We start from the raw sequence: 23,011 nt of genomic DNA on the forward strand, positions 1-23,011 counted from the left end.
AAGCTCCCGTTCCACAACATCCCAAACTGGCTCTGCTGGATTGAGATCTGGTGGCTGTGGAGTTCATTTGAACTCACCGCCATGTTCAAGAAAACAGTATGAGATGATCTGAACTGGGAGCAGCCATCGAAGATCAGAACGCTTTAGTAATCAAAGGATGGACATGGCTAACAACAATCCTGAGGCTGTGGCATTTAAGCAATGCTCAATTGCCAAAGTGTCCCCCCAAAATATCCCCCACACTATAACACCACCACCAACCAATGATCCATGCTAGCATGCTGTTTGCACCAAATTCTGACTCTACCATCCACTCTACCAAAAGCCACATTCAAAATCACTTTAATCACCTTTCTGATGCCCAGTTAGAACTCCAGTGGGTCATCTTGACCATGTCTACATCGCTAAATGCATTGCCACATGATTAGCTGATTAGATATTTACATTCACAAGCAGTAGAACAGGTGTACCTAACAAAGTTCTGTTGACACTTAGTCCACATATTTAAAAAGGTGCGAAAGGGGAAAAATATTATTTGCTTTCTGGAAATTAGCCAAAATGTACGGATTTATATTTATATTTAAATGGACGTGCTTCAGCTTGGTGCGTCTTTCAGGTCCAGTGAGGAGAATGTCTGTGAAGCAGCAGTTTGGACTTTAAATCCTCTGAATGGAAGATTGCTTTGATGGACAGCGGCACAGCGACGTGCATGACCTCAAGTACCGCTGACGCCGCTGCTTTTGAAGTGGGACCTAAAGCTGACAAAAGTCACTGAGAGGGAGGTCATCTGGGCGCAAAAATCGCTTTGTCACCTGAATTAGGCTCAATTCCACCACGCCCGATAAACAGAAACCAGGACAACAGATGTTAGTGTCAACAGGAAGGAGGAAAAGCACAAAGCAAGACTGCTGCAGGATATTCAAGATGAACTTAAGACTCATCTCCTTTTATTCCCTGAAAACATAGTATGTACATCATCCACAATCTTTTTTTTTTTTTTTTTTTTAAAACATCTCATCAGAATTTTACACAATGGCATATCTACAAATGTATAATATAATCACAGTTTGAATATTCCACAAGACAGATCAAAGGGAATCATTGCACAGCAGGAAAACAAATAATGGCAACTTCTCTCATTTTCTTTTACAGATCGGCACTCGCACATACTGAACACCGTGTTTTCATATTCACGAAGGGAAACGTGAGGTTTGTTTTAGTCATCCGCACAATGCTGCAGCATGGCTTCATTTCAAGGCTGTGGAATTGTGTTGGATCAGCGGGAACGTCGCCTCTCTCGGGTTGACACGCTATGACCAAAAATCAGACGCCGCGCATTAGCATGCCTCGGAGGATTTACTTGGACAATCCCATGCGACTGTATTGCATAGGCTGTATTATACTGCCAAAATACAAGAACGTTAATCACCTATTCAGCAGCAAGCACCTACTTCTTGATTAAAGATGCATGAAAATGAAAATCTGGCATAATTTGCAAAAATGCAACTTCATTGAAAATCAGCTAAAAAAGGCTAATAACACCCAGAATGAAGACACAAACTCCAGGTTTGCTACCTGCACGCTTGCATACTGAGCTCACGTCGCAGTGAAGTCAGTTCGGATGAAATAAAAAAGTCAACACACCGAAACCTCTGTGCAGAAATAGAGAGGCTTTAAAGACTCCGCGCCCTCAATCCTGGAAACTTTCATCTTTATTAACATAGTGGTCCATTTTAACATCGCCTCAGGGTGAATTGAGGGGGGGGATTGGCGTGACCCATAAAAGCCTGTTTCAGACTGTGGAAAAAAAAATTTAAAAAAAGAAATGGAGGCTTATCTTTTGTGACAGCTTCTACAATCAGATCAAACCAACTGAAAAGAGACTGGCATTGTTAAATTGAGTTGCTCTCTTCCCTTCATCCAAAGTGTTTGCGAATGTGTATCTCTCTTACTTAAATAGCTGTCAGCGAGAGACAAAAGCATTATTGTGTGTAGCTCGGGGATGCTGAGCTGCAGGTCTGTGTGTGTATGTGTGCGCGCGTCTTCGTTTGGCTGACAGACTCTGCTCTAAATGCAAATCGCACGTTCCCTCTCGGTGGAACAAACTCCATGGTCACTCTGGTTAAAGCCTATAAGCCCCGACAGCTGAAGCATGTACACGAGGTGTAAACACAACGAGGCTCGAGAGGTTAACAAAAAGGCACACATGCAGCCATGCACACACCATTTTAAATATCCACACACACACTGGGACAGGTGCTTGTTGCACGGACATGAGCGATAAACAGACCACATGGAGACAGACAGTCACGTTCAGAAACACAAAAAAAGAGAAGAAAAGAAAAACAAATAGGATCAGCATTGCACTTTGTCCCTGGATATATTTCTGTTGGCTTTCCTGAGCTATAGCTGCAGATCTCCTGTTCTCCCTTTGATTCATCTACATTTGATTTACTTCAATGGACTCAGTGACGCTACAAAAAAAAAAGAAGAAGAAGAAAAAAAGAGGAGTGTGACAAGAATACCTAAACATTTCAGTCTCTTTTTTCTCCCCCCAACCTCCTACCAAATCATATTATACACACGGTGCTAAAAAAGTTTCCAAACACTGAGCATCTGCCAAAAAAAATGAGGAATGCTAATGACACCGGAAAGCTGAGACATACACATCGTGTCTGGATTAGACGGGCTACTGCCAACTGATGCTAATGAACTGCCTACAATCTGAGCTTAAACACTAAGGTTAAGGACTAAAATGTTTGAGGTATTCATTCATTTAAACTGAGAGCAAAAAAAAAAAAAGAAATCCACAGGAAAGTGAGTGATAAAGAATAACAGATATGAAATCACGTGTACTAAAATAAAACTCAATTTTAACCCAACCTAAAAGAAAATAAGTGAAAATACGTTGTGGGCTGCTTCTAGGATTTGCTGATGGCTGCCAGGAGGAAACTGAAGCAGTCTGCTTCCTTTCAAGTCTAGCAGCGGTGTCGCACAGATGGTCAGGTCTTGCTGATGTGAAGAACCTTGGTTCACAATCTTGCACCAGCCACGGCTGATCTGTTTTCTTCAGGTTTACCTTTAAATATGGAGTGGCGTGCTGTCGAGCTGAGGAAGCAGTCTTTAAAAAAATAACAGCAATAATAACAATAATACATTTGGCTTGGAGACAGAGAGAACATGCTGGCCATGAGATCATCTCAGTGTATTTACTGTATGATGGATGGAGATCTGTGGAGCCTAATGTGTCAGAATGTCAGGATCTTTGCCTCTTGTTTTTCTTTTAGCTACACTCCAGATAGAATTTGCTATACATTCAGAATGAAGTCAATTATTTTACTAGGCAAATAAAAGTTTCAAGCTAGAAGCGACTGGCGTTAAGAGTCTTCTTGGTGTGGCTCGGGAGGGGGGGGGGGGTGATCCAGAGGTGAGCCAGAGGAAGATTCGTTGTGTCAGAGGCAAAAACATAGAGGGCGTTTTACAATATGGATGGAATAGAGATCATTCAAGTAGGTTTAGATAACTTGTTTTTCCCCAAATGGACAGAAACAGAGTTTGAGTGCTTCTTCACGAAACAGGCTGCTGGCACTTAGACATTCAACTCATTCTTCATGCGTGTAAAAAAACCAAAAACAAACAGAGGTCCTCAAGTAGTTCTCGGGCCTGTGAGGCGGACGTGTCACTTCCTCCTCACGCCGTCCTCGGGATCCCTCTGCTGCTTTATGAGCTTTTCGATCTCAGCCCCGAGAGTCTGCAGGTTCTCCTGAGAAACGGAACAAAAGGGAAGATGAAGCATTAAAGCGGCGGCACACGAGGGACCGGTGCGCTAGTTATAACTCTATTGTTAATAACCAACCCCTGTCTTGTCCATTTTCCTGATGTTTTCTGAAAATAGCAGGGCATTAGTCACACCGTGTGCAGAAACCAATTGCTGCCATCAAATCTCATCAATATGAAGGACAATCATCGGCGGCTTAAAAATCAGAAAAGTCTGGATCATCCATCACGGTAAAAGTGAAGCCTTGATATGGCTTTGTCTGAATATTTTACTGTCATTTTAACGTTGAGTGTTTTTACATCATTCCTTCCTTCACGCTGCCAATCATCTTTCATCTGCAGAAAGAGAAGTCTGAAAGCCAGAAATTACTCCCACATTTTATTGCAATTTATTGTCTTGTTCAGGTTTTTTCTTTTTTAATGAAGAGAGTCTCTAATATGTAAAAAAAACAAACAAAAAAAACAATAAGAAGCTGATTGGCTGCATCATTTGGAAATATTTATGAAAGCTTGTTCCCACATAAACATCAAAGTGGCTGCGACAATACATGTTGAAAGAGTGGTGACACTTTGCTTGGATTTATGTGGGCGTGTTGGAAACACTAGAAATATTTTGTTTTGCTGTTTTTGTTGTGTTTTTTGTCATTTTATTTATCGATTTATTTATTTTTCTGGCCCACCATGTTTGACACTGATTCTAGACACATTTGACATTTTCTATGTCGACATTTGCTTGCATTGCACTGCACTGCACTGCACGCTGACTGCAGAAACAGACACAGCGGTAAATTGCCTGTAATTGTCTTGTTTTTATCCACAGCGAGCAGCATTTAAATAAATGACCTCTGTTAAAACTCACTGCAAGCCCGGCGCTGCACTAACTGACGGCAGCTACCTACTGAACGGCTCTGGAGGATTCAGAAGCCACGGAGAGAGATTTCCCTCAGGAGCCGGTGGAGAGCAAAACAGAGCGAAATGGAGAAACGCCACACAATCACAGGCTAATGTTGTTTTGGGTTGTGACTGCTGGTTACATCCACAAAATCAAATTGAGGCTGTAAGCTTTATGTTCAGCGACGAAATGTGAATAAATATGAGCAAATCAACATAGATGCACAACAAGGTCAACACGCAGCACTCTGATAAATACATCCACACTCCAGCTGGGTGGTTAATGCCAGTCTTAACAAGGTTAATCTTAAAAAAAAAAAAACAACAACTACAAAAAAACCCCCCAAAAAAAACATCTGATCGTGTCCACTAAGGGGACATAAATAAATACTTTCCACATCCAGCCTCTACATGATGTCATATCCCCTCTCAAGTTTCAAACCTGAGAAGGAATATTGATCGATACGACATCAACAAGTCAGAAACTACTAAGTGCATTAAAAGACCGAAAGGTTCAGCACGCTAAATGAGGATGGACACCACTTAACCACTTAACGAAAGGGAAAAGGTGGTCCGACATTTGCCCTTTATCACATTATTTTTAATGGTGGTTTCACAACATGCGGTTATTGACAATAACTGGCTGTGTGGCGCGGTTTGCTTCCTGCCATTAAACAGAATACAAAGGCAATGACGCAATTAAAAGATGCCATAAGAGATACACAAGAAAGTTGACTGAACTTAACGCAATAATAATTTGTAGGACGTCGAGATGATAGAAGTTTAATAGCAAATATCTCAGTGTGAAACTTTCTGTGCTAGAGGCGCTAAAGCAGAGCGAGCCAGGGATGCTGCAGTCTCCAGGGCTTACAGAGGTGTGAGATTAATGTACGACAAGAACACAAACGCTAGAAAAACAAAAACATCTTCCAACCGTTAAAATAAACAAACAAAAACACGAACGCAGCAGCAGAATATACCTTTACAAGCACGAGCGTGATCTGTGCAAATGAAGAAGAAGGGGAAATGCTACGCTGGCAGCTGTATGAATTAGAAATGCTCATGTGAATAATTTTTCTGTTTTGTGATGTGTCAAACTGTGAATCCACCAGTTTGACATCAACTCACATTTTTATATTTAGATTTGTTGGATTAAAATGGTGATTGCAGCGCCCTCACGCTTTGATAATGAAGTCACGTCAGGCTGCGTCGCTCCAAAGGTGAAGCGTGACGCTCGCACGGCTGATTAATTATCCGCTCGAATCACAAAATAAAATACTTAAAAAAAAAAAAAAAAAAAGCAACTTAAACGCCACTCTCAAAATAAGAGGCTGTAAAAGGAAACTGCTCTGGTCATCAATATCATCACTGCGTTTAAATGAGTTGTTCTGCATTTCAAGAGGAATACTCTGGTGCGATGAAGCCTGCTGCCTTACCTTCAGCGTAATGTTCTTCAGCAGCGTGTCCTCCAACACGGCCTGCAGCTTCCTGTTAATCTCCAGCGACAGGTCCAGGGTCAGCCCGCTGTCTGCCGGGTGGGAGGTGTAAAGCGAAGCCATGATGCCTCCCCGCCGGCTGAGGTGGGCCTTGTTAATATCAGATGCCTCTGATGAGAGGGCCCCTGTCTCCTCTCTCAGCACATAGCTCTGGATAATTCTGCAGGGATGAAGAGGGAGGAGATGAGTCAAACCACATGCTTCAAAAAAAAAAAGTAAAAGGGAATAAAGTGAATGCATCGGCTGGAGAGTGCTGAGTGAAGAAAATTGAGAAAGTGGGATTTCATAGTTAGGAGCTCTCCATGCTCCCACAGAGCAATAAACCATTTCCAGCAGCAAAAAAATCCCAAAAAACTCAGCCGACATTACAAGAATACTAATCCCACTGGGATGGGCTGTTGCACTCATGTACGCGGGATACATTCAGTCATAGTTAGAAAGAATATTATTGTGCCTGTCAGAGAAGGAAAGGTAATGAAAGCGCGGCGTAAGAGCGGCCGACCAGGATTCAATTAATCAACTGGCATGCCTGCATGCGCGTATGAGAAAGTGAGATAAATCTTCATGTTCATTATACATTTTCATCACAGTAACAATATGGTGTCGAGGTTAAGCTACGTTTGTGTCACAGAGAGGGAAAGAAGAGAATTAATCAACTTAACAGCTCTAAACTTCCTGTTGTTCAATTTTCCCATCGCAGCCCAGCGAACACTGAGGAGCAAGTGTTTCCATTTAGAGGAGACCAGACCCATAGAGAGCCGCCACTGAATTTCAATTCATTACTGCCGCCTACATTCTTACCCCCCCCCCTCCGTCAATATGTGACCAAAGACAGAGAGTGAGAGAGAAAATAATGCAAAGTGCAAGCTCAAGCGAAAGATGCTGGTTAAGTAGGGTAGGGAGATTAAAATGTTAGCATTTTTTTTAAAGTCTGCTGTCATATGAGGGAAGATATTTGAGTTAGACTTTAGACATCAAAACTGAAACATGCGCAGGCCTTTTCCAATTGCATCCGTATCCTTTCATTTTCCAATCACTTAATAAAAGAGTGCAGATAGCTGAAGAGGGCTGCGTACTGTCCTAGAGAAAAGGTCAACAGCCCAGTACTATAATCGATATTTGTAACCTGCTGTCGATCCAACCATAAACCTAAAGTACTCAACTATCGACTAGCAATGTGTAGTTCAAATTCAGGGTGGCTAAGATGAGCTCAGAGTAGGGGGCACTTAAAATAATAAAATCTGAAAGACTCGAGATTTTTAAAAAGATTCATTAGATAGGAATACAGTGTTTAAAACGCTTCTATTTCTATATTAAACACAACTGCCACTACTGCCACAGCAAGACTCATTAATTATTTATGAAAAATGCAAAGTAGGAATTAACACAGAACCATAAATGGAAATGAGTACAAAACATCATCCTGTGCCATGAGGAGCTTTATAGATTAGTTGTGTGCAAATGCACAATCTTTCAGTCTGCAACAAGCTATGGATCCATTCTAGTCAATTACACTGACCTCCAGTGGTGTCCTTCAGTGTTAAACACCTAGATTTTTCTTGGGCTAGACATGCACGGGGAACTATGTGATTCAAGAAGAGCCCACTGTTTAATTATTCCTGTTCGCAGAGGCATTTAAGTGAATGTGTTGGGAAAGAGGTGAAAAGGGTCAGAAACATGCCTGTGATATTTTCATTAATATAACATGCATTAACGGCCCATGTTAAAATAGGTGAATCGAGTTGCAGGTACCAATCAGCATGCAGCAGCCTACATTTGTAAAAATGCAAAAGCACCAGCAATTCAACCCGAACTGAAAAGATTCAATGTTTGCATAAACAGAAAAGAGGGATTGTTTTTAACATGCATTTTAAGCATCCATACTCAGAGATGGGTCCTGCTCCTGTTCCTTTACAATGCATGTGCTTTTTATGCTAATGTAAATCTAACACATAAGGAAAGCTAACATCTACCTAAAACTATGCTATGGTGTATTGATTCTAATCTAGCAAAGCAAATAAGTACATGGGTGCAAAATTATATGGACAATAGCTCTGCAAGTATCATAAAAGAGCCACCACCAGAAAATATCCCCATCCACACTCACAGAAAAACACATGGGCTACCACAGACATAAAATTAAACTTACCTCTAGACTAGCCTTGCAAGGGTCCATATTAGGACCCCAGTTCCATCACGACAGTGTTTAGTAAAAACAAAAAAAAAGTGACAGAAATTAAAGATGTGGCTACATGATGTGCTCAATGGCATGCACAGGTCGGCAGGGGGAAGAGATCAGAAATTTAGAATGACAATGACTTATTATTTTGAATCTAAGACTCAAAGGGATTTTTTTTCCTTCTTAAAAAGAGGGGCAGCGAGTCATGCATGCATAGAGTGAGGGTGGCACAACAGCTCAATTAAGAAACCACAGTTCTTAAGATTAAAAACTTTGGACTTCAAAGGTCGGAAGAAAGATAGCGGACAAAAAAAAAAATAAATATTGTGGTCTGTATTCAGAACATGGAGGCTATAAGCAGGAAGTAATCAGCTTCATTTTGTACAACAACAAGTACACCTGTACACGCTCAGTAAATGCAAATGCATGTGATGAGATCTCAATAAACCATAACACAATCCCTCATCCAAAAAATATGAAGGGACACTAGCTTTCATCATGACAACAGCAAAAATACTTTAAGATATGACCCTGACTGGCAATTAGACAGATATCCCTGAAGTGATGTGTCCCAATATGCATACTTAACCCATTCACCAGTGTGGGCCCACAATAGCCTGCAACAGAGCCTATATTCCTCTGATTTACAGTTATCATTGATCGCATCCTTAGTGGAGTGAAAAGAGTGCTCTCCAGATAAATAGGTATCAACACCTCCTGAGCAGAAGGCCTCCGCCTGCTTTGTTCCCATCTGGTCTTCAACAGTATCATTTTAATTCAAGTCACATGAACAGCCAATTTAGACCTAATGGCCATAATAACCAGGTGTGGCAGTTGAGGGAAAGACATCACTGCCCTTGAAGGATGCTGCTGCTAATTCTGCTCGTTTTAGCTCATTTACTTCCAATCACGTATACTGTACTCTATACACTGACCCGTCTTTGACTTCCTACACACATTACATCAACAAGCCACTCCGGGAACATAATGTAAGGCTGCGTGATGAGTGAAAATACATCTACAAATCACCAGGTAGCGATAAAATTGCTAAGTGGGAGGGACCATTTCTGGTTTCGCAATTATTTTTTCTTTGCTCCTGCAAGACTATTATATTGTAGCAATGCTACAGCTTTTTAACTGTAGCCGCAGGTTTCAGTCATTACAATATGGTTTCTGCAGAATCTTGTTCTGTCTGGCTTAGAAAAAGAAAATACTACAATACCATTGAGCTACAGCTACCGTCGCTAAAGAAAATAGACCAATGGTACTGTAAGACTAAGCAATATGGACCAAATATGATCCTGCATTAAAGCCATAAGAAGATTTCACATCTGAACTTTAGCCAATATCGAGAGAATGGGCAGCTTAAGACGATGCTCAGACCTGATTTTTCTGAGCAGAACAAAACAGAAGATCGACTGCATCACGTGACTTCGCCAGGCTGGAAAAACACCATTTATTTTAGGCGATGAGTATCCTTGTTAGACAACTGAACACTTTAATGGACTTTGTGAAAACTCACTCAAGTCAGACCCCACTGCGTATTCCTTCATGGGATAATTGTAAGAAAGGTTTAGGGCTCAAACTGTTCAAATGGGGCACTGTGTCCCTCTCTGTGTTGCAGGAGTATTTGTGAGCTAGTGGGGCCACTGGGACTGCAGTGGACTGCACTGATGCGGCTTTAAAGAAAAAAAGGTTTTAGATTGCAACAATAAACCGTATCACTATCAAATACCTACTTTGAATAGATTTTAAATGTAAACGTATTGTCCAGCCCTGACCAGTGGCACCCAAAAAGGCTCCTCCCACTTTCAAAGTCTACATACTTTAGAAAATGTCAGTAAAGTGAGCTTAAAGATGAAAAACACTGCTATGATTATGACAAGTGTCATGGATGTGGTATCGAAGATTAGCCACCAACTCTCCCTTATCTGAAACCCTTTAAGCTTTAGCCGCCATGTATCCGTCTCTTTATTCATCACCTGCTTCGGCCTTACAGCTATCTTGTCAGTGTTCACAGGGCTGTCCTGGAGGGATAGGGACAGAAAGGCAAAAAGGACAAATTTACATCCCTGCTCTGAGTAGTGTAACCCCCCCCACACCCGGCCCCGTGCTTAGCAGAGATTTTACACAGCTAAATTTAGCTTTGCAACCGTGGGATTCGTCCTCAATTTTAACTCTTAAATGTAGGTTGAGGCTAATGGATTCAATCCGAGTTTATGGCTGGGAAACAAATGAGAAGTGGGAAAGCAGAGATGATCCAAGTAGAATCAAGTAGGATGGCTGAAAAGAAAAAAAAAAAACTGAAGCAGAACTTTAGCAAACTGTACAGCTGAACTATAGGACTTCAGTTATTTACCTTTCAGCTTTGAGACCTTCTGACTTTTTAAATATCCTATTTTTTTAGCTTTATATCATATCAAAAACAAATATATAGATTTAGTAAACATATATTCATTGATCATTTTATCCTAGTATACCAGTATAGCACACGATGGACTGCGAGGCCTTAAATGTAGAGTACGCAACAATGCGATGAGATTAATATCGTCCAAACGTCCTTTACACTGGCTTTTTCATTGCAGGTGATGGAGATGAATATGGATGGAGCATCATTAAGCAGTCATACACATGCGGCTCCATGTATGGCTCAGACTATAAATAGGTTTCAGCGAAGTTTGTCATGAATGAGTCAGTGCCTTCATGGGTTAGGATCAAAAGATTAGAGGGTGAGACAAAGAAGGAAGCAGAGCGCCGTAAACTGTCTGTATGGGGGTCAAGGTCAGCTGAAGCATCCTTTCATCATTTGGAAAATCTGTGTCGAACCAAGTTATGAAATGAGATATGATACGTTCAGCGCTCAGAGCTTAGCTGTCATATTGGTCAGGGTGTTTCGATGTTTAAAAAGTGAATAAAAAGAACTGAACGTATACGTAGCATAGACTACACATCCTACTTTAAGTTGTTAGTTTTCTTAAAAGGCAGAGGTTGTTTGCAGAGCGTTTCATTTTCTCAAATCTGTAATATTACTGCTATCTTTTAAATAAAAGCCATAAAGCCTGAAACACTGTATCTGAGACTTTTGTGCATTTGCACTGGGACTGCTGTCAATTTCAAACCTTTATCCATAAGTACTGCTTGAGCACGCAACAATCAAAAAGATTCCAGAAGATTTGCTTTAATTGTGGTACAGATGCAAGAAGTTTTGTCATTTCCCGTTTTCTGCTTCCTCCATGTTGGTCCATCCCACTCACTTGGTCTTTTTGCGGATCTCTTCCACCAGTTGCTTGATATGGTCCTCCATGAATTCGATTTTCTCCTGCTTCCGAGCTAGAGCCTTTTGCAGACGGACGATACGCTCAACGAGCACAGCCTTGTCGACCTCTGGGAAACTGTCCACAACCACCACCGAAGGGCCCGACTGGCTCTCTGGTGACCGCTCTTCAACGCCACTGCTGCCGCCATGACGTGCATTCAAAGAACCTGGAGTATCAAGGGGATAAAGACACAGATCACCAATGAACATGTAAGAATAAGCTGTGAAATATTGCTTTCATGTATGGAACATTGACTAGATACAATGTTTTGAAGAAGAAGAAGAAGAAGTAGTAGAAGTAGTAGTAGTAGTAGTAGTAGTAGTAGTAGTAGTAGTAGTAGTAGTAGTAGTATCTATCCCATTGAAAGGCCCAATAGCAAAAAATAAAAAATTACAACTTTAGGTGTTAAATACTAACCAAATCTTGGAGTAGTACCTGAGGAACTGGAGCGACTGCCCATACTGCTGGCATCCCGTTCACACCCTCCATTCTCAACTTGCTCCAGCCTTTTTCGGGCTTTACAGAAAAAGAAAGATTTGTTAACTGTCAAAAAGTGACTAATACCAAGATGTTATTGTCACAGACACTTTGTGACAATCAACATCACTGACAATTAAATATTATGAAAATGAGCATCACAGTTTAGCTGAACTCTGAGTATTCCTCTCTGAAGGAGTCAACCTGAATAAACATGACACAGGCTGCTTTTGAAGAACCCTGCAGGCTCAGCAAACCTTCCAAGGTTGAACAAAGGCTTGAAATGACTATGCTGATTAAGTGTAACTGCTACACTGATGAAAAATTACTGTTTCTGCCAAGAAAAATGTCCTCTCTAGCCTACAAGACAGCTGAAAGTGAAAGGATTGATCGCAGAACATAAAAGCGCTGAACTTTCAGCTCTAAGGTTTTTCTTTGCTCCCAGAGAAGAGGCGAGGGAAGCTGGCTCACCCTGTTAGGTATAACCACAGCAGGGATCCACCTGTACACTCATCAATCACTTTGTAGATTCTCCTCGTTATGTGAATCTGTGATAGTGTTCCTCTTTGTTTTCTTATCCAGGTATACTTTTATTGCCCTGACACTATTTTTGCGATCATTGTCATGTTGATTTCCAGATGGTATTGCGTTGAGAATCTCTTGAAGGTTTTCTGTATTCATGATTCCACCAGTTTTGACAACATCTCCAACAGCTCTATTCCCAAATCATGACAGAGCCTTCACTGTAGGCTGTAGACACTCATTGTCTCCTGAAGTCCTTCATACATAGATGGCGATTTCAACCAATCATTAACCAATTGCCACGGATTTTAAGTCCAGTTTTTGTGTAATTCAACTTTTCTTCCAGTTTCCTTCCTTAAAAATGACTTCTTGACAGCCACCCTTCCACTGAGACCACTTCTGAGCCTTCAGCAAACAGTAGATGGATCAGAAGACGGGCCAGATACATGTGTCAGGTTTTTGCTGGCTTTTTCCCCCAATTCTTAAGGATATGACTTTCAAATAATGTTTATCTGATGGAGATAATTTTTCAGGCCTGGCACTTCTTCTTTTATCCTCAAATTTTTTAAAGCACACACTGCACACCATTCTGAGATATGCCAATATTTCACCTATTAGCTCTTTGGGAATCTCCTTGCTGGTGTTATCTTTGGAACCAAAAAATAAGAACATGAGCAAAAAAAGCAGCAAATGTCCAAAAAGAACTATGAAAGCCCTTCGATAAGCCTGGAGAACTATTGCTAAGACCACTTTAAAAAAATGACGAGAAGCTGGCTCCCTGGAAGCTAAATATAAAGAAAAATGAGGTGAATCAAGACTTTTCTGCAGTACTTTATATATGAATGACAAACTATTGAAGGGTTGATAATTCAATGAAATCATACAATTCTCTATTTTACAGTTATTCTGTTGTTTCATGACAGTTAGCAAAGGGTTTGTCACAGTGGGTGTCTGCACATGTTTGATTTGCACAGATCTCTTTGAGACCGGTCTTCTCCTTAGATGGAACTCGGGATTTTTAACTTGTTAGGCAAATGTGTAAACCACTAAACAACCGAGACGCTGCCATTTTCCATGATAGATGTTTGAGAAATCATCTGCCTTTTCAAACCAACCTTTATTATTATTCTAGACTTTCTATACAAAAACAAGAGATGCATAAACACATAAGGGTATCTGACCTTGTGTTAGCTGTTTTGTGAGGTCTTTGATATTAGCAGCTTGCTTCCTTTTCTGAGTCACCAGCTCATCCCTCAGCTCTTCTACTCTGGTTTTCAGTTGGGCCACCTCCGTCTGCAGTGCTGCCCGCTCCTCCTGCAGACTCTGCACCTCTTGCTGTCTCAGCGCCTCTTCCTGTTTCAGTTGCTGTGACTGCAGGATTAATGGTGTAAGAAAAAAAAAAAGACTAATGATGTAATAACACCAATTATATAGTAGTAATATATTTTGGAATGGCTGCTTGCTTTAAAAACAAAATTAAAAAGATATTTTAAGACTTTCTCCTGAATTTCGAGCAGGAAGATGTCATTACTTATAACAACACAGTGATCCACAGTATGTTTTCTCAGCGCTGCTTCTACAAATGATTCAAACATTTGATTACAAAATGTATTTCAATCTTTCTTTAATCAAACCAGGAAACGTGAGCAGACGCTGAAACCAAAACAATTTGATAACAACTTCAAAAGAGAAGAAAAACAAAGACAAAAATGAGTTTAGTATCATTTTTATCTTTCATCTCATCAACAAACGCACTGTATCAGATAGTGCATTCAGAGTACGCCAACCTTATCTTCCAGCAGCCTGCTGGTCTCCTCCAGCTTTCCTTGAAGCTCGGTGAAGTTGTTAGTTAGCTGGTCCAGCTGAGACTGTAGTGCGTTGCTCTCCGACTGAAGCTGAGCGTTCTTGCTGCTCAACTTCTCAGTGAAGCCCAGTAACTCCGCTTCACGCTCTCTGCTGCCTTGTACATCACGGTGCAGGTCAGCCATTTGATTGGTCAGGCCATCCACTTCATCACGAAGCGATTTGATTTCCTGTTCATCGCTACATCCAGAAAACAATAAATAAATCATTAAATGGGCTTTAAATGGGGTCAATGACTAAAAATAATAATAATGGCAAGCTAAACATTTTAACTGTTCAATATAATTAAATGTACATGGAATGCATTGCTTATTTAGGTAAGCCTTTTCTTTAGCACAAATACAAAAATGTTTCAGTTTTCTCTACTGTGACTATCCCTTCTTTCTATTAAATCATCTTCACATGGCCATCACAGTCACACACCCACAGAGGGACCAGATTCCCTTTCCTGCCCTCTATGCTATATCTGTCTCTGCTCTATCTTTAAATGCTCTGATGAAGCAGTTGAGTGAGAAAAAAAGAAGAACAGGTAGTATATTACAAACTGTACATTTCTATAAAAAACTGTCATGTCAGCATGGTAATACAGGTGCAAAGCAAAACAAAAACAAAAAAATGGTCTGTCAAGTGCTGGACAAACAACGGCTGGATAACTCTATGACAAGAGCTAAATGGATCCAAAGAAGACTAAACATCAACTAATGATACTCCTCTTTAGTACTTAAGTGACAGTAATGATTTTACCCATTAGAGTCTGTTTAATTAACTCTACGATGTACAGCCTATTTTTAACTACAGTCAATCACTTTTAAATATATAAGCATTTCCTCATAACCTGACTGCAAGTCTTGACCACCAAATTCTGCTCATTTTTTAAACTTATATTAAACATGCTTGCTCATAGTGAAATAACAAATGTCACTTTTTGTGCATTAAGTATAGTTAGGCCCTTTAGTTGATGGTGTGCTTCAATATTTGTTACTATGTAAATGTGCTATCTTTTATTTATTTCTGTCAGATGCCACATATGCAAAACTGCTCTGTTCAGTGTGCGGTGGTGTCCCATCACACTTCCTATATGAGTGAGGGTGTGGCTGTACCATTGATGCTGCTCCTGAAGTGCAGTCACCTCTTCGAGCTTTTCTCTCTGGCGGCCAATCTCCGTTTTTTGCCGGTTGATGATCTCCCTGTACTTGGTCAGCTCATCCTCCCACCGTGGGCGCTCATCCTCCAGACACTTTAACTAAAGAATAACACAACTTTCTTGCAGTGAAGACCTGGAGATATGCTGTGTGCCAATGTTCAAACACCTGTATGTCGGACAAACCTTTGTGCGTAGCGTATCAAGCTCATCCATGGCCTCTTTATAGCTCCTCTTCAGGTCTTCCAGCTCTTTGGCTTTCACCCGGTGTAGCTGCCAGATGCAGTAGATTGTCCATTAGATATGCAACCACTGTTTTGTGTTTTGCATTGCTTCTGTAAAAATAAGCTCTTAAAATAAGCTATCAAAAGAATACCCAACAAATTTTCCTCTCTTTTTGTTCAGTCTGGTCAGGTAACTCACATACACAAAAAGTTGATTATGGAGTTCCACAGGGTTCTGTCCTGGGACCAATACTTAAAAAACAACAACAAACAATTATAAAAACTTCTCTAAAGCAATATTATTCTGCTATGCAGATGATTACCATGATAACCAGTTTATGTATGTAGCCATCCAGTTGCAAATAATTGCAGTCTAATTTAAAAACGCATACAATAATGAGCACAAATCCTCTGCAGCATCTATTTGGTACATCCCGACTGCAAAAAACTGGCTGGTTACATTTGCTTGTATTCTGGTCATCTTCCTACATAAAAGCAAGGTTGCTGAGTGCCATATCGTGTTGCAATTAAAGTCGCATCCTGCAGCAACAATGTCACTATTTGTGGAGAAATTTCTGAATTTGTCTTTTTCAGCTCTTTTCAGAGCTGGATTTAATGTGAATTTCTGTGCATACAGACTGCAACAGATTTACAGAAGACAGATTTGCAACATTTGCTGATTACCGTAATTGTCGGGCTATAAGCCGCTACTTTTTGCACAAGCTTTGAACCCTGCGGCTTTTAGTCAGGTGCGGCTTTTCTATGGATTGTCCATGATTTTTGTCATATCGTAAGACGATTTGTTTTATTTGTTCCGCTGTTGTACGGCACTACGTTGCCTGGCGGAAGGGCATGTGATCAGACACACAGTATCGGGGTTCAAGAGTGGTATGTTGGTCACATGTCCATCCGCCAGGCAACATAGTGCCGTACAAGTAGCGCGAAAAACAAGCTTCAAAGTAGCACTGCGCGTTCAGCGGTAGGCGTGGATGATGAGCGGCGATAAACTTGCGAAAAGCAAGTTATGCTCAACTCCACCGGTGGAATCTGACAGCGTGGAAAAGTGTGAAAACATCCATGATCACCAACGGATTTCGAAGGGCTGGACTGCTGCATGATGGAGAGGAGGACACCGCCACGGCCCTTCTGAGGGTGTTCGACTCCGACACTGACAACGAGGATTTGTTTGGTTTTGAAAGTGACAACGAAGGAAAGAAGCTGAGAGTGGATGACGAAGCCATCCTGAGCCTGTTCGTATCCGACACTGGAGAAGAGGACTTTGGTGGTTTTAGTGCGCAGGAAGAAGAGAAAGATGGTGGTGAATGACTGACTTTTCTTCTTGTTAAAGCCGTGTCACTGCACCTGAGCCTAAAAGGTAGGCCGAATCTATTTTTCTGGTGTGCTGTAGGTTATTGTTATGTACTACATTTGTTACTCATTTATGAAGCAAAGTACATGTTTCGTACTTGTAATTCCCGCTACTTGTACATATACCTAAAAAGTTATGCAAATATGTACCCATAACTTGTTTTTCAAAATATTAATAAAAGGGGTGTGTCTCCAAACAGCCATCTTTTTCCTGACAATTCCCTTTGTGCATATTCTCTTACATATGATAAGTCAACATTGAAACACCTGCGGCTTTTAGTCAGGTGCGGCTAATGTATGTACAAAACAGGCTTTTCCCCTGATTTTAGCTTGTGCGGCTAATGTAATTTGCTTTGTAGTCCAGGAAATACGGTAATTACAGACTGCATTCAACCTCAGGCTGATACCAAACAGACTCCATCTTATTGTTGTTTTGCCACTTTGAAGATGGCAACTGAATGCGAGTGGTCATAGACCTGTCAAAGTCAACAAGATCACAAGTTGCAATAATTCTGGGCCTGCCAGTCTCCAATCATTGTTTTCCCTAATGTCACCGGACCCTTGTTTCTCATGCTTTATATTTAGAAAACCTATTATTTGGCCCCAAAAACCTCTGAAATCTAATCAGTGTATAACAAGACCCTGCCCTCCAGTACTACTGAGACGACTATGGAGTCATTTTTCACCAGGACTGGTCGTTTGACTTGCAAATGAAACATGCAGTTGGGGCCACACCTTCTTTCACTTCCACACTATACTCAAAATAGGAAACTCTGTGATTCACAGTGATGTTGAAATACTAGCCAGCATATTTGTGTATAAATAACATTGGACAGAACTCTGCTAATTCTGACTGATTATTACAAGTTCAGTGGTTTTACAAAGCAATGCAACAAAGAAAAATCATACTGTTGCAGAATTTTTAATGCAGAAGCCTTCCTGGGCAACCTGTGTGTGTTATAGTAATCTGTTCATTAAAGATGCTTTATTTATGCATTAATTTAGCATGTGAAAGCAATGACCATCTTTTTAACAAAGCCATTACCAGTGCTACTGAAAGTCAACTTTTCCCAGAAGCTATTAGTAGTCTGTGGTAACCACGACAACATTGCAGTAATGGAGATGCTGGTAAATTTTCTACTGTTGATTCTTACATTTATCCCTTCCAATCTAATTTTATAGCCAAAAACCAATGGAAACTTTGTACTTGCATTATTTATGACTGAGATGCATCATCACTTGAGCATAACACACATACTAAAATAAACACAGGCTTGGACCAGTTTATTCATCAGCAGAGTAGTGACATCTGCCAAAAATCAACATCCATGATAAACCCTGTCCTAAAAACTATTTCCACACAGTATCAGTGATGGCCCTGCAATGTACTCTCCAGTTACTGGGAAGAATAAAATCTCTGACATAATACCTAACTGGATGAATCTCTTTATGATCAAATTTCAGACCCCTGAAGAAAACAAAACAATGTAAAAAACATCTGCCACCTTAAATCCATCAAAATGTAAATCTAAGACCATCTCATTTAAACAGACATTTTAAGGACTTTCTAGAAAAACAAAACAGGCTGTAGAATGAAAACAGGAGATGCGTGATGTATTCTGAGTTGTTGTTGAAATGCACAGCTTCATATTGATTATTTCTAGGCCATTTATTTTTAAAGTCCATTTCCCTTTAGAGCGGGAAGCAGCAAAAAACAGGCCATTGTGTTTGGATTGAGTCCACATTTGTGCCTGCGTGTAAGGCATGTCTGCTCGGGGAGCGCGAATGCCAGTTTGTTATCTCGTCCAAGTTAAGGCAATTACACCTCTCAAACTGAGAAAAACAGGCCAAAAACATTTTTACTAGAAGAGCTGGCATCGACAATCAATAAAAAGGCTGAATAATGGCTTGGCGAATCACAGCGTATGTGTAATTTTGAATTATTGTTTGTTTTGTCTTCTGGTGGCTCGTCACACAGATAAAAATCAAAATTGAGTTCACAAGTAAAAGTAAACCTTCATTCATCAAACAGTTATGTCACCCACTAACTATTGTTTTTGCCGTTTTGCATCAATCATTGTCCAGGAGTGAATATGGGGATCTCTATACGATAAAAATCAGTCCATCCTCACAAAAGGCAGAGCTAGATTTCTCACTTGGAAAGTCAAAGAAGCCCCACAATCCCAACTTCATAATCCAAGATTGCAGCAGTGTGAAAAAGCAGTATAACTGCAAAACATAAACTCAGGATGATGTCTCTCCCAGCTCAGACATCCAACTTTTAAGATTAAAGAAAGCAACACAAGTTACAAACCTTTAGTTTTATGCAGTTTAACCTCATTATCAACTAAGTGCACAAACGTAACCAATATATTTAAAGTTCCTGTTGTTTTTTGTCAGTGTCAAAGGCTCCTACTAGCAACCTAGTTTAACAAGTTAATCTTCAATAAAACGGGGAGGGTTTTTTTATTCTCTACGTTATAATTCTCTTTTTTGTGTTATTATTACATTTCCCCCAATTTTTCAGTTTTCAACTCTTGTTAACACAATCTAACAAATCTACTGCTTATTCAGTAAAAATCCTAATGCTATAATGCAATGTAGTAAACTGAACTTGACATGCAGATGCTATGTTTTGCCTTAGGAGGGCAAAGTGGATGATAGGATGGGTACACATCTCTGAGAATGTGTTGTGTATGTGTATTTAGTTTCACCTCTAACTGGTCTGTTTGTTCCTGCTTGTGTTTCTCCAGCTCTCCTTTCGTCTCCCTAAGTTTAGCATCAAGCTCATTGGACCTGAGTTCCTCTGATTCCTGAAAGAGAGTAGACAGTGAAGATTTTAAAAAACAAACAGGGCAAGGGTGCAAGAGAAAAGTCAAATACAGTGTAAAAAGACAGCCTTAAAAAAAAAAAAAAAAGAATAAAAAAAGAGGGGTCTCAGTTGAAGGAAAAGATTTTTATAGACACAAATAAGAGGGAATAACTGCCAGTAATGATTTTTCATTTGTGGTTTATGTCATATTGTTTTATTTTTAAGTCTTACTTTGTGATATGCTGACACTGTTGTCTGCAATTAAAAAAAAAGGTAATAATCTTTCTACCACAGAGACAGAGACTAGCACAGCTCTTTGCTACCATCACAAGGTACAAATGAAAAATGCTTTTCTCTTGAAGCAGAATCGGTCGTGCTCTAGTTCAGTTGTTACTGAATAGCATATTTTTAAATTCTATGAAAAGAACAATGCCACGGCAATAGCGTCATGCAGTCTTTGTATGCACGCGTAATAGCACGTTATAGTTAAAGATCAACTTTTGTGTTGGGTTAGGCCATTTATTCAAAAGTAAGCCAACTGATTGCAGTGACAGATACAAATCATGCACAAATAAACACTTATTCAGACTGATTCTGGGGAAATCTACTTCTTCCATGGTCTTGAGCAATCTGTTATTTTCCCGTGTTAAATATCACAAACCTGGTATGTTCGAATCATGTCCTGGCAGTTCTTGCGGATCTGCTCAGTCTCTTCCTTCGCCTGGGCCAACTTGGACGTGGTCTCTCTCAGTTTGTCTTTAGTTTCCTGCAAATAAACACAAATATGCTTTTGTACTATAGCACTAAAGCACAATTTTAAGATGCACAGATACCTGTCAACCACACAGGTTACCACATAGAAAAGTGGCTCAACAGCTGTGACCTTCAGGAACCACCGACTTAGTTTTTTTTTACCATTTCCCCTCTGTTTATAGCCTCATATTTGCTTGGAGTCACTTCAAAAATAAAACCATTAGTTTGTAATAAGACAATCTCAAAAATAGCTATAATGTTAATGATGACTTTCTTGCAGGTCCATTACTGTACCATTTTCACCCCATTTCATTTTGCCTGTGAATCACAAGACGTCTCTAATCATGTTTTTTTATGGCGTGTCTGCAGACAAAAATGACTGAAGGGGATGTAATTTGTATGCTGGCGTAAGTCTTTGACAAACAACCGCTCTTTAAACAAAAGGAAATTAACATTAACCAGAAGAGGAATGCTGTTTTAATAATATGAGTAAGGCATACTCTGAAAACTGGAGCTGCATGTAGTCATGTAAATGTGTCATTTTAATTTTTGAATAAAATTTGGCTCTAGCATGCTGAGGTGCACATGCTCACTCTATAATATCATCGAAATCCTGAGGATAATAAATGCAACAGAGGTCAAATTAACCTTGTACACCTCCTTTTTTACCTTCACTGACTATTAAATTTAAATAAAATAACAAAAAATAAACACAAAAGTTACATTACCTTGTGCGCATCTGCCTCACTCTTTAACTTGTTCTGGGCCCATTTGACCTTGATGAGATGGGAGTTGATCTCCTCCTTTAGTTTGTCCACATCTCGAGTCAACCTGCCAACCTCCCCTTCCTAAGAACGCAGTGGTACAGATGGAAAAAAGGACAGATCAGCAAACAGATATTTGGTTGGGAGTCAACATTTCTTTTTATTAAAAAACCTGCTTTTTGTTTCTCACTGATAGTTCTAAAAGGGTCCTACATCTGCAAACCACCGTAGGAAGAATAAATCTATCGCCCACACAATGCTCGCTTCACTGAAAAACTAATATAAGGTCGCTTATGTGATCTAATTTTCACTGTGAAGTACTGTGTATTCAAAGCGAGAGCTATGTCTATTTTTTTTATTATGTCTAGTGGCAAATTAGGCTGAATTTAAATGAGTTCAAACAGATAAATACAAAACTCTCTCTATAAAACAGAGGCACTATAAAACCGTCACCTTTGCTTCATACAGCTGCTGCAGCCGCCCTTTCTCCTGAGCCAGCTGGTTTCCTCGCAGGGCCTGGCGATCCACCTCTTTGGTGGCTTCTCTCAGTTTCTTCTCCAGACTCTCTTTATCCCGCCTCAGGTCGAGCGCCTCTTTCTCACCCCGCACATATTTCATCACCATGGTCTCCTTCTCTTGCCTCGCCTCATCACATTTCTTATTCACCTGGGGAGTTTTATTTTTTTTAATATTAGCAGATGTCAGTTGACACTTCAATCACTGAGATACTCGTATTGTTAGGTCCTTATACATATCACAAAAACAACTGACGTTTCTCTTGGAACTGTCCAACAGCAGATGGCTGAGGCAGTGATTTATCAGCTACCTTACTTTGCCTTCCATAACCTGGACAAGTGACAGACAGCTGGAGAAACACATGCACCCTCCCCAGATGCAGTGGGGGTAGACTTCAGGACTGTCACTGTTCATCTGTCAGCATTTTACAAATGGAGCCAACAAGCTTTCCATTTGCCAGCTATATTAAAAAAAATAAAAATCTGCTCCTTATTGAAGGCAATTTATTAACTTATTATTTAGTAAAGGACAGTAACGCTCCCAGGCTTTTATAATTCCCATATTTTTCTTTTCTTACACTAACAAGGGCTTAACTGTATTTTTAAAATGATTCAGTAATTCATCAACGTAATTAAACAAAATGTTTTTTTTTAAAAATGGTAGGAAATGGTATCAAGGAACCAAAGAAGACACATTCAGTCAGTGAAAGCTTGATAAATAAATATGTGCCATTTAAGCAGCTGATGTGTGTATGGCTGAAACGATAGTAGGACAGGCTCTGCTAACACAGTTAAACATCTAAAATAATGTGTGGAGGAAAAATAACATAATGGATGCGTTCTTCCATAATGACATTTTCCTTTTACAAATATTATACATTCACTCTGCAAGTCCCAACCTGAAGCCCTTCA

The 23,011-nt window shown here is 40.1% G+C and overlaps 1 protein-coding gene across 4 annotated transcripts in view; it reads right to left on the reverse strand.

Annotated features, from left to right (window-relative positions):
* Positions 1 to 925: 925 nt before the first annotated feature.
* The window catches only part of ccdc186 (coiled-coil domain-containing protein 186), a 28,605-nt gene continuing 6,519 nt past the window's right edge, over positions 926 to 23,011 (reverse strand). For 2 of the 4 annotated variants that reach the window (XM_084937683.1, XM_084937684.1), the window contains exons 5-16: positions 22,038 to 22,250; positions 21,549 to 21,668; positions 20,729 to 20,833; positions 19,970 to 20,068; positions 15,850 to 15,936; positions 15,623 to 15,765; positions 14,447 to 14,702; positions 13,841 to 14,030; positions 12,078 to 12,176; positions 11,598 to 11,826; positions 6,105 to 6,324; positions 926 to 3,763 (exon numbers count right to left, since the gene is read on the reverse strand). In XM_084937683.1, coding sequence (XP_084793809.1) covers positions 3,680 to 3,763; positions 6,105 to 6,324; positions 11,598 to 11,826; positions 12,078 to 12,176; positions 13,841 to 14,030; positions 14,447 to 14,702; positions 15,623 to 15,765; positions 15,850 to 15,936; positions 19,970 to 20,068; positions 20,729 to 20,833; positions 21,549 to 21,668; positions 22,038 to 22,250 — 1,845 coding nt within the window. In that variant the 3' untranslated portion in view covers positions 926 to 3,679. Of the gene's footprint in view, positions 3,764 to 6,104; positions 6,325 to 8,313; positions 10,371 to 11,597; positions 11,827 to 12,077; positions 12,177 to 13,840; positions 14,031 to 14,446; positions 14,703 to 15,622; positions 15,766 to 15,849; positions 15,937 to 19,969; positions 20,069 to 20,728; positions 20,834 to 21,548; positions 21,669 to 22,037; positions 22,251 to 23,011 lie in introns of those variants that run through there. The other 2 variants (XM_084937685.1, XR_014801118.1) reach the window with 2 other exon arrangements.

The sequence above is a fragment of the Perissodus microlepis genome, chromosome 8, assembly GCF_051167445.1.
Source record: "Perissodus microlepis isolate ML-2025 ecotype Zambia chromosome 8, ASM5116744v1, whole genome shotgun sequence".
NCBI lineage: Eukaryota > Metazoa > Chordata > Actinopteri > Cichliformes > Cichlidae > Perissodus > Perissodus microlepis.